This window comes from Sminthopsis crassicaudata, chromosome 2 (assembly GCF_048593235.1).
Source record: "Sminthopsis crassicaudata isolate SCR6 chromosome 2, ASM4859323v1, whole genome shotgun sequence".
Taxonomy (NCBI): domain Eukaryota; kingdom Metazoa; phylum Chordata; class Mammalia; order Dasyuromorphia; family Dasyuridae; genus Sminthopsis; species Sminthopsis crassicaudata.
The window spans coordinates 364,527,424-364,539,565 of NC_133618.1; the positions used below are offsets into that span (position 1 = coordinate 364,527,424).

The 12,142-nt window shown below is 42.8% G+C and overlaps 1 protein-coding gene across 5 annotated transcripts in view; it reads left to right on the forward strand.

The window, feature by feature from the left end:
• Nucleotides 1-3,207: 3,207 nt before the first annotated feature.
• The window catches only part of AHNAK2 (AHNAK nucleoprotein 2), a 118,042-nt gene continuing 109,107 nt past the window's right edge, over nt 3,208-12,142 (forward strand). For 4 of the 5 annotated variants that reach the window (XM_074291023.1, XM_074291028.1, XM_074291027.1 and 1 more), the window contains exon 1: nt 3,208-3,341. In XM_074291023.1, coding sequence (XP_074147124.1) covers nt 3,287-3,341 — 55 coding nt within the window. In that variant the 5' untranslated portion in view covers nt 3,208-3,286. The remainder of the gene's footprint in view (nt 3,342-12,142) is intronic. The other variant, XM_074291029.1, reaches the window with a different exon arrangement.

A 12,142-nucleotide genomic window follows, 5' to 3' on the forward strand; every position in this document is an offset into this window, starting at 1 on the left:
TGTAGACAATTAACAAAGGAATAAATCAAGACCTGATTTGTAACATTTGCTGATTTCTGAGGTATAAATGATCACACTAAAAACTGAAAATTGGCTTGCCTGAGCTACTTCAAGCAATCTCCAGCATATCCCTATAACTATACTGATGTAATCCTTATGGCAGAGGCTCTTACATGACCTCACTGTATTCAGTTGAAGAGATTTCTCATTTTTTGGCTTATTGACCTCACCCAGATAATTTGGGAATATAACTACATGATGTTAACAAGTGTACTATTACAGTTCAAAATCTCAAAGAAGAAAAGTTTTTTTGGCTGGGAAACCAAATTGAACTCCCCAGAGTTCCTGGAAAATAATGATGCCTGACCATGAGCAGACCTTCCCCAGAGATCTGCATGGCCTCTACCACATATAGTGCTGCACTTAGTAGGGCATCCAGCACCTCCCAGATCTCCAAGTTTCTCGGTAAGGACTCCTTCTGTAGGTTTCCATCCTTTATCTGTTGTTATGAACGTTGCTCCTTTTCAGTTAGGTTGTTGAAGCATCAGCCAAGTATCATTATCCTTTTCTCCCCAGGCACTCAGGTGGTATGTCTTTCCATGGGTATAGAAACTTAACAAACTATCTCAGTATTTTTTGCAAATTGTTCCTAGGACTTTCCTTTGGGGTAGTCAAGTGAGATTGTTCAAATGACCCAGATCACCTTCCCACTATATCTTATGTAAAGAGGTACCGGGAGGCTAAAGCCACTTCCTCTTGCTGGTATCACTGCTGGAGTATTATAGCAGAGGGAAAGCAATTCTTGTGAAACATTATGGGCTCCATCAAGCTTATTGTTAAATTTTCAATGTGAGCTTATTTACATTGCAGAAAAAAGCAAATGCTTCAAATCATGGCTTGATTTGTTGTTTTATTGATTGTTCAGATATAAGAAAGTGATGGAGAGCCAATAATACAGATTAAATTTTAGGATTCATAGCTGGAAGACATCTTCAAGGTCATCTCTGTCAAATGATTCTGAGTCTACTCTTGCTTTTTCTTCCAAAATATCAAATTCATAAAATCACGAATTGAGAGCTGGAATGGGCCTCTCTCAGGCTTATCTAATTATCTCAGGCTTATTTCAATTTATCTAGTTCACCCCCTCCCATCCTTTCCTCAATTATATAGATAAGAAAAAAGACACTGAAAGGAATTAAGTGATTTCCCCAATCATATAGTTAATTGAGTATTGAAGCTAGGATTTAAACCACTCTCCACAATATCAAATACACTGCCTGCTGCACTTACATATGTATCAAAAATATAAAGCTCATGTGAATTTTTAAATGAAAGTAAGCTTATATTCATTCATTCAATAAGCATTTACTAAGTATTTATTACGAAGAAAGAATTTTGCTTGATACCGGAAGTTCCTGGCTTCAGAAAGTTTTCAGTTGGAGGGTAAGACATGATTGGAGGAAGTAATGAGAGATATGTGACATCCTCTATTTTGATCCCAAATCCCTCCATCCTCCTTTATTCCAAGGGTATCCCATGGTCCCCTATCCCCTGAAATAACATGCATTGTTCTGTCAATAGATGCCAAGTACCTTGGAGCTTGACATGGTCAAATGGTCAAATGATTGTAGATTGTAGATTGTAGATAATGCTACACTCCTGGGTGGACTGAATTTAGTTGAAACCCTGAATTTTCGTCTTTCACTTTTCAACCAGTCATCTGTGTAGTATATTATAGGTGCAATGGAATGAAGTGTGAAGGTAGCTCTTGAGACCAATCTGCCTCAGTCTCTGGGGCACCTTGAAATGGTGAAAATTTTGGGCCATATTTAGCATTTTCTGCAGAGAAAGAGAGAGGCCAGTTCACCAGTGTCTATTAAATAAAATATAAAATGCTGACTGGAATTCAAGATTTGCTTGAACAAGCTAGCTCCAGTTTACCTGTCCACCTTTCACAGTTATCCCCTCTGGGTATTTTATATTCTTTATAAACAGGACACTCTATTCTCATTTTTATCCCACTCTCTCTGTGCCTTTGATAGTGGTTCCTAGCTCCTGAAATTAACTCTAATAATCTTTTGAGCTCTGGCTTTTCTTTTAGGACCCAACTCATATTTCAGAGCTTGGTTTTTCCAAAAAGCTTTCCGCCTTCAGACTCTGGGAATTTTCTCTGTCTTTCTCCTATCTGGAATACATGTCCATTTTCTACTTCCCTGACTTCCTTCAAGTTCCAACTGAAATCCTGCTTCTCCAAGAAACTTTCCCCGATACCTCTTAGTTCTAGTTAATTCTAGCCTTCCTCCTATTGATTAACTTCAATTTTTCCTATATCTAGCTTGTTTCTCCATGGTTATTTGCATGTTCTCTTCCCCAGAGAAAGAAGGGACTGGTTGGCTTTTCTTTGTATCCTCAGTGGATGTTTCAAAGAGTGTTTATTGGCCATTGGGTAAAGGGATATTTTCTCCTTAAATTTATTTCACCTTTACCCTTATCTCATTCTCCTTTTTTCCTCTTCCATCATGAGCTCCTTGAAATCAGGTCTTGGTTCTTTCTATCTACACTGCCAGCTCACCTCCTTAATACTTAGTTATTTGTTTATTAAAATGGAATTGGAAGAGACTTAGAGGTCATCGGGTCTTCAAGGGTGGGAACTGGAAGTCCAGAGTCTTTAAAATTGCTATAGACAGCCTTCAGGAGAGGCTAGAATTGAAGCACACTCTGGTACAGGGCTCAGTCCTTGGTTAGCCTCCATGTCCAGTACACCCTATATGATGTCCCTTCAACGTTGTGCATGTGGTTGGTACAGACGGGCCACCAGTTAATAAGGGTCCTTGTTCAGGTCTCCTTTTCATCTTCCAACAGGCTCAGTCTAGAATTCAGGAGGCAGGCAGCCCCCACCCCAAAGATGAGTCCACCAGGCTCGGACACTTGGGGTCCCGCCCACTCCGCATGCATCATCCCCGCCCTGTGGGCGGGGCACACATACGCGAGAACCAATGGGGTGAATGAGTCCGAGCAGGGCCCACACCTCGGCCCTCCGCACCACCCGGCGCCCCCCAGTCTGTCCCACCCTGCTCCGCAGTGGCCCGGGCGGGGCTACTCCGGTCTGGCCCCGCCCCGCCCAGGCGGGCCTAGGGAGCCGAGGGGTGGGCGTCGGGGGCCGGGCTAGGGAGCGGGCTGCCAGAGCTCTGCAGTCAGTGCGGGGCAGGCCGCCGTCCGCCCGCCCGCGGACCCTGCCAGGGCACACCGGAGCGGAGCCGATCGGGGCCCGCAGCTATCCGCCAAGATGTGCGACTGCTTCCACCTGGTGCTTCCTAACTGGCCCGGATCCCCTGCCAGTGGTGCGCTTTCTCTTTCCTAGCTTTGCTTTCCTTTGGGGGACCCGCCGGGGGGGGTTGGGGGGGTGCTTGTACGTCCGAGATGTCTGTCTGTATGGACCTTGTGTGTCCATGTGTGATTTGGGGTGTGCGCCTGTGTCCGTGCTTCCGAATGTGCCTGGGGGCGGGGTGGGGACATGTGTGATTTAAAGTCTTTTTCCATGTGCATGACTTAGTGTGTGTGACTGATCCATAATGTGTGTGAATGGATCTGCTGTAGTGAAAAAGAGTTTGGAGACCTGATCAATGTTCCGGCCGTGACACTTAGTCGTGTGCCTGTGGTCAAGTGACTGACTACTCTAAGACTCAGTTTTCTCATCTCAGAAGCCGAGGTGATACTTGTCACTCTTTTACCCATACCCAGTGCCACTGGGAAGAAAGCTTTTTCCAGACCTTAAAGTGCTGTAGAAACGTGAACTCTCAGGCAGTGCGTCCATGAGTTGAGTTGGCCCTCAAGACGTGTGCATGGTTGGGTGTGTTCGTTGCAGTGTGGATACTACCGGAGTCCCATAGTAGAGTGGGGTCCGCCTCCCCCCTCCATCGTGCGGTGGCAGCATCTTAGGGCGTGGCCCCAGGTGCCGCAAGGCGCGGTCTTCAGAGCTGGGACTCCGGCCACACCCAGGCGAGGCTCTGCTTGTCCGGGGTCTCCCATTTTTGTGCCTCAGTTTCTAGCAGGGAGAAAGATCCTTGCCTGGGCTGCAGAACAGGGGGCCATTTTTATCTGTGTGTGACTGTTTCTGGAAGGGAACTCGGGCAACGTACACCATCTCTCTGGCCCAGTAGGGTCGGGAGAGGGCTCTTTAACTGTGCTTGATGCTATTTCTCAATTGTGTTCTGGTTTTGGTCCGTTTGGTTCTAGTGTGAGAAAGGGTGCTGGGGGAATGCAAAGTGCCAACACTTGTTGGGACAGCTGGAGCAGTGATAACCACGGGAGATCTGAAAACTTTTCTAATCTTTTCTCACAGGACCCAGCACAAGGAATACTGTAGGGCTTAATAAACTGGGGGTGAAGGAATGAATGAACTTCATTTCCACTTAAGCACAATTTAGTTCTAGAGCTGCTCTGTCTCCCTTTCGGACTCTTTTCTGACCCATCTTCCACCCCAATTTGGGCACCAAGTTCAGTGTTCAACAGGTGCCGGCTTTCCCAGCTCACAGAAGCTTATTTGGGGGAGGGGAGGGAGGGAGTAGAGGAGGAGAGCTGGAAGAAGTCTCGATCTGGGGGAAGTTTTCAGGGTAGTGGGGAACTGAATTTGGTGTGGAAAATGAGTCACCATTTCTTTCTTAGGTCTGGTCCACTGCAGGTTGGTCCTGTCAGGATCTGAAGCTATTGCTGTGGTTTGTTCTAAGATCTGGGGGTACAGGTGAGGGCAGAAGGCAGTCTTCTTCCTCCTCCCAGATACTCTTGGGGTTAGAGAAGTGAATAAGGCCTGGAGAACCATCCTTGATGGGCTAGGGCCCTGGCTGCTGTCCAAGAAATGACCCCTGTGCAGGTGGTCTCCTTACCTGGAATGACTGCCTGCATGCATCTGCCACACCCTGGACAAACTGGGCATCTTTCCAGAGATGAGGCTGGCAGTAGAGGCAACAGGGCAGGGCTGCAGAGATTGCTGAATTAACCGATTTTTAAAAATACATAAATAAATAAAGCCATTCTCGTTCCCAGTTTTAGCTGGAACTAAGGCTTGGTTTGTTGTTTTTGTCCCACTGGGGCCCAGGATGCCAACACTCATGTGCATCCCAGGTTCTTTGGCAAAAGCTAACAGCAAATGCTTCCTTATTCCCGTTTTCCCTACCCCACCCTTTGAGCTAATTTCTCATCCCACTGATGCAATGGTACAGATCTGTCTATTGGGCTCTGGGCCAGGGACAGACCCAAGGACAGAGGAAGGAAAGGAGGGGTCTGGGGTGATGTTTGCTGTGGGACCTGATCTGATTCCTTTTATAAAATAATGATGTTATTGATACTAAAAGCAGTGTTTGATAAGCACATAGTAGGTGTTTAATAAATGTTAATTTAATTTGATTCCATTATTGTATTATTATATTTATGATTCCTTATTACTTACGATTTCCAAAATGTTTTTATTTGCAGACCCTGTAAAGAGCCCTGAGAAGGTGATGGGGCAAGTTTTTTCCTCCCCATTTTATAGAGGAGGAAACTGAGACCCACAGATTTATTTATCCGAAGTCCCCAAAATAGTTTATTTACCCATTGCAATTCTTTTCACTTTGTTTATTTCAAAGAAAATTAAAATAATGCTATCCAACTTCTATAGGATGGCTAGGTGACACAGTGGACCTGAAGTCTGGAAGATTTGTCTTCCTGAGTTCAAATCTGACTTACTAAACTGGACAAATCACTTACCCCAGTTTGCCTCAGTTTCCTCATCTGTAAAATGAGCTAGAAAAGAAATGGCAAACTGCTCCAGTATTTTTATCCAGAAAACCCTGAATGGGATCACAAAGAATTGGACACGACAGAACAACTGAACATTTGTATAACACTTCTAAGGTTTACAAAATACTTTCCTCACAACCACATATGAGTAACCTCATTTTATAGTTGAGGAAATGGTCAAAAGGCACAGTTGGAAGATTCAAATTCTGGTGTTTTAGATGAAAGTCTAGTTGTTCATGCTATCTTTTCATAGGTGGATGCCATCAATTTGTTTCACCAACCTGAGTTATTTATTATTCCCATTTTTCAGAAGAGAAAACTTGAGGCCCAGAGAAAGAAAAGACTCATTCCCTCAAGGACCACATCCACCAGAGCCGAAGTTAAAAACTTGTTCATCTGTTTTACCTCTAGCCCTGCCTTTGTCCATTGCTGCATTTGAAGTCAAGTGATGTTCCCAAGCTTTCCTCCCTCTCCTGCCTTGGGATAAACCAGGCTCAGGAGGCAGAGTCTTTGTGTTTTCCTACCCAAACTCTCCTGCAATGCAGGTGGAATATGTTCCTAGCCTCATTTTCTTGTATAGCAGGACTACCTCTCCTACTGCCTTCCTGCTTCTCTCCCATATACATCAGGTGGCCAGAGCGACAAATAAAAAGAGACCATTCTGATTCCTAGACAAAGAGGAAGATGCAGATGCACACGTGCTAACAGGGACAGTGGCAGTTTCCTGACTTAGCTGGGTTGGAAGAAAGGGTGAGAAGCGCTTGCAGGCACAAAGAGTAGGTCAATTCTCTCCAGGGAGTGAGGTGAGGTAAAAAGAAATCTATTTTTGGAAAGAAAAGGAGGAAAGTGGTTGTAAATGAGCCTGGAGCCACTAGAGGGCAGCTTATTGTTTGTCAGAACAGGAGTCAGTTTTCCTAAGGACCCTTTCCTCCTTTCCTCCTCCAGCCTCTGCATCTTTCTTGAATCTCTAGACCAAGATTTTAGTTTTTTCTTTCCCTATTTTTATTTAGATCACAGATGTAAATGAAAATTTAGATTTTAGATGCAGAGGCTATTTAGTTTAAAGCCCTCATTTAAACAAAGGCCCTGGGGCATCTATTGATTATTAGGGTTACACAGATAAGTGTTAGGGGTAGTGTATGAATACACACATCTTCTGATTCCAGAATCAATGTTCACTCCATTGTAGTATGCTATCCATCTTTCCAGAGCCAAGACTAGGGGACCTTTCTTCTATCTTCCCCGGCTCCTACACATACATACATACATACAGAAACTACAAAGGTCTCCCTAATGAACTATAATACACAGCCAACCCTCTATTCTTTGGGGTGTGGGAGTCTTTTCTGGGTCCTAATTTTTGGGTCATTTTCCTGCTCATGGAGGAAAAACAATCAAGAGTTGGAAAGGAATTTAGAGATTATTGGGACCAACATTCTCAGTTTTTGGATGAAGTGACTGAAGGGAAATGGATTGCCAAGATCAAGTAAGTATGGGGATCCAAATCCAGCTCCTCTGGCTTCAAACTTGCTGTACTTTCTGCCTCCCCATACTATCTAGAGAAATTAGGAAGCTCTTACTTCTCTGATGGAGAGAGACACTAGACAAAGGATTGGTAGGCAGTAGATGAGATTGAGATTTAGTAAAAATGAGATTTGAGGATTTATCTTAAGATTTCTGTTTTTCAAATTCTCCCATTGCCTTTCCTTGAGAGAGTGTTACTCAGAGCTCTTCGTGAGGTCATTTTTGCCCATCTTCTAGCCTCCAGACTGAAAGCTGACATCTGAAACAGCCCTCTTAGTGTGATGTCTTAACCCACTTTTATAACTGATCCCTAACCTTTCTACAGAGATCTCTTGAGGATTAGCCCCAGAAGGCCCCAGCTGAAGTTTCAATCTGTTCTATTCTTTCTCTTCCTCTATATAGTTGGGAAGCAGTTTATACCTTTTGGCACAGTTATAAATCCACTCTCAAGTCCTTCTGGAACCCATGCTACCCTTTTGGTTTCTGCCTTTTGTCTATATTTCCAGTCTTTATTTCTTTATCCTCTACTTCCTCCCCTCAATTAAATTCTGAAACCCCTTACAATATGCTTTCAGATAGGTGTTCTAACTGAAACCAGTGGCTTCCTAATCACTAAATCCATTGAATAATCTTTTCTCACTTTTTATTTTCTGCAACACTTGATTTTATTGGCCATCTTTTTCATCTGAATTCTTCATTTCCATTGCCTTCTGTGACACTCACTACTTTGTCTGTGTTTTCTTTTTATCTGTCTGGTCTTCTTTTGACGACTTCCCACTTGTTAAATCCAGGTATCTCCCAAAGTTGTCTTTGGTCCTTTTCTTTCCCTACACTCTTAACTTTGGTGAAAGCTTTCGCTTAAAAATCAGAAAACATTGGAGTCAGGGGGGCCCTTTAGAATCATGAAGTTCATCTCCCTTAATATACAGAAAAGGAAACTTTGTAGTCCCCAGATCTTCCATTCTCAAGTTGTGTTTTTTCCACTTTACTGATCTTATACCCACAACTTCATTTCTTTACTGGAAAGATGATGTTTGGTGGAGAGAAATTCTAGGTTTGGAGTCAGAAGACATGTCTTTTAATTAATAATTAATTTATTTTTTGGTGAGGTAACCTCCAAATGGAGGTTTAATGACTTGCCCAGCATCACACAGCTAATAAGTGTTAAGTGTCTGATAATGTTTTTGAACTCAGGGCTGTGCTCAATCTAACTTCACCCTCTAACTGCCCCAAGAAGACTTGTGTCTTAACTCTGGCTTTATCTCTTTTGCCTGTGTGATCTTGATTGAGTTATTTAACTTTTTGTGCCTCAGTTTCCTCATTTGAGAGACGTTTGGACTAGAAGATTTTGAAGGTTACTTTCAATTCTATGAAATCTTATGACTCTTGAGCTCTGCATCTTTAAAACAGACTTATTGGTAGCAACCTGGATATTTGATGGTCCCTCAAATTCAATATGTCTCATATTGAATTTGTTATCTCCTCTCCTCCACCAGAAATCTGCCCCTTTCCCTAGTTCTTTTGATGGTACTGTATCCCCCAACCTCAAAGCCTCAAATTTATCCTTGTTTCTTTCCTCTCCCTCATTCTTTCCCCATCTTAATACCACATTCAAACAATAGCCAGGTACTGTATAACATAAGCTTTCTCCTCACCATTTTGCTATAGCTCTAATTTAGACCCTTTTAGATTCTTTTCACCTCTTGCCTAGACTGCTGTAAATCTACCAAACTTATCCTTCTGTTCTACATCTCCTGTTTCCAGTCCATTATTTGAAAGCCCCTTTCCCTCAAATAATTTTTCTATTTCACTCTTCTCACCATGTTATTCCCCTGCTTAAACTTTTGATCGATTAGGATCCAACATCCTCTGTCCTCAGGACCCCTTCTTGGAGTCCTGCTTCCTATTCCCCAGGAGAACACTGGAACTCCATTCATATTTCTTCTTTTCCAGAAATGTCTTTCCAGATGATGAAAGAGCCTGGATGTACAGAACTCTACTTCTGGCTCATTCTGTCATTCCCATTTCTGCTGACTGAGATTTGTTTGGAAAGGTATTAAAAAAAAAAAACAAACCCAAACCCAACAACCCTTTTATGTATTTCCAAAGTGCTTCCTCATCAGTTACCTCACCTGATCCTCAAAGAAGCTCTAGAAGGACAAAAGGTAGCATAACTCATTAGAATGTAAATGAATATAACTAGAATATTTAGAAGGTTAACCCTCTTGATAAGGGACTGTTTTTTTTTTTTTTTGTTTTTGTTTTTGTTTTTTAAATCTCCTGCACAGTGTCTGCTAAAGAATAGTGACTGTAACTTTTCCTACTCTTTAGCTCTACTTATCTCTCCCTGGGTAGTCATAGAATCGCACTCTTAGAGCACAGGGGTGGGGGGCGGGGGCAGAGATTTCTTGTCCTGTATTCCCGGGAGGTTCTGGTTGGAGAAAACTAGCAAAGTTAAGTAGCCTTCTTGCATGTGCTTGGTTAAGCTTAGTTCTCTGGGCACAGTGGTGGAGATTCATTCACGTGGGTAATTGAGAGTTGACAGCATTTGGTGGTATTTTTTTTTCTCATGACCTTGATATCCTCTGGCAATGGGAAAGTGCTCTGTACCTAGATAAGGGAAGTTATGAATGTGGGAGAAATAGCTCAAAGTCAGGGCCTGGGCAGAAAGAGATTCTTTTAAGTCCCACTGATTGGGGGTGGGAATGGGAGTAGTTGTATGAAGATATACTCTGAAGAGAGAGGACCAGAGGCTGAGATGCTGGAAGTTAGTGAGCTTGGCAGCCTCCCTAAGAGGACAAGGCTGGGGCACTAGTCATCCTGAGGGAAGCTGCTGTTCTGGAAGGAATTTTAGTCTTGAGGACAGGCTGCTTTCCCTTTGTCTCCCCCTTCTTCACCCTCCTCTATTCAGTGAATCTCTGGCTGAGAAGGCACTTTCCAGGACTACTTCTGAGAAACTGCTGCTCAATACTGCCAGACTTGGTTGATGTATTGATTGTTTTGCTGAGTCGGCTTTTTCTTCTTTTTAAAAAAAAATTCTTTGTTAGGAGGGATGGCTTTCTGGGGGGAAGGGAGGGTGGAAGAATATCTTTGGATATGAAGGTGATATAAAAACAAAAGATATCAATAAAATGTTTCAAAAATCAATTCCATTTTTTAAAAAAAGGAAAAAAATCCAAAGGTCAAGACTAGAATTCTAGACAGAGGCTATGGATCCTCAAATTGGAGATTGGATCTATGATTTCAGTGTTGTTGTTGTTATTGTTTTCTTTCTCAATATATTTTATTTTTCCAAATGCATGTAAAGATAGTTTTCAACATTCATTTCTGCAAGATTTTGTGCTCCATTTTTTTTCTCCCTTCTTCCTCCCCTCCCCCTTTCCAAGACAGCAGGCAATCCAACGTAAGTTAAACATGTACAATTATGGTTTTATTTATTTAGGGAACTTCCAGGTGAGGAAATTCCACACGCTAATGCAGATTGACACCTTCTCTGCAATTTATATTTCCCTTGAGTTTCCCAGAGCACGAGAGAGTAAGTAATTTGCTCAGTCACACAGCCAATATCTGTATTAAGCAGGATATACCTAAGTCTTCCTGGTATTGAGACTTAACTCTCTAAACAAGTATGCCAAACTGCTTTTCTTCTTCCCTTCATGATATAATCATCTCCACAATAGCAACAGATATCTAGGTGTGGCTCCAGTAAAACTAAGTAAGCCTTATGAAGATCTTAGTTTACAAAGACAAGTCTACCACTGCATCCAGGGCCATCTCCAGTCGTCTTGGTCTATATCTTGTCACTGGACCTTAGTCTCTGGAGGAGAAAGTGAGGCAGGTGACCTTGCACAGCTCTCCCTCACTTAAATCCAATTCACTTGCATGTTATGGTATAACCTCCCTGATGTCATGGTCTTCAGCAAGAACAAAAAGGACAAAAAAGCACCATTCTTTTTTATCCATGGCCCAACTTATCCTCATCACAGCCTGGAGAAATAGGGAGTTGGGGCAGGGACTATTGTTCTGCAGAGAGCTGGTGAGGAGCTAAGACAGGAGGTGATTTGGCCACCATCTCAGAATTTGAACTCATACTTTGCATACTTGTATTGCTGCACATACCTGCTTCCCACTGATTCTCCCCAGCCCCTGCCATTGTGCCACAGGAGCTGGACTAGACTGTGTAGGTTATAAATGGAATGGGGGAAGGTAGCAACAATAATACTCCCAGCACAATTGCATAAGATTGAATGCTTTTGAAAACACAGTGGAAAAAGTATTTGAGTAGGTGTCAAAATTCCCATTTCATAAGACACAGGAAAGTACTTTCCCCTTTCTAGCTCTTAGTTTCTGGAACATGAGGTTTCTGGATTAGATCTCTAAAATCTCTCCCAACTCTAAATCCCAAGAATTTCCTTTCCTATCTATCCCCTTAGGAGTATCTACTGTTGTTCATCCTTCCTTCTCAAAGAGGGACAAGGATATCTGGAGGTGATGTCTTGACTTGCAAGTGAATTGGATTTAAGTGAGGCAGCTAAGTGACAAGATCTGGAGACAAAAAGACCTGAGTTCAAATTTACCCTCAGATACTTGTTAGCAGTGAGCAAGTCACAGGTTTTCTTATCTGTAAAATGAACTGGAGAAGGAAATGATAAACTACTCCAGACTCTTTATCAGGAAAACCTTGTCAGAAAGAGTCAGGAATGACTGACTGACAATAAATCTATCTTGCAGCCAAGAGAGGGAGGAAAATTTCACCAAAAAACCCAGTGATGGGGCCAACACCTAAACCCAGCTCTCCAAACTCCCTTCCACATAAAGCTTTTACTTGTCTGGCAGGGGA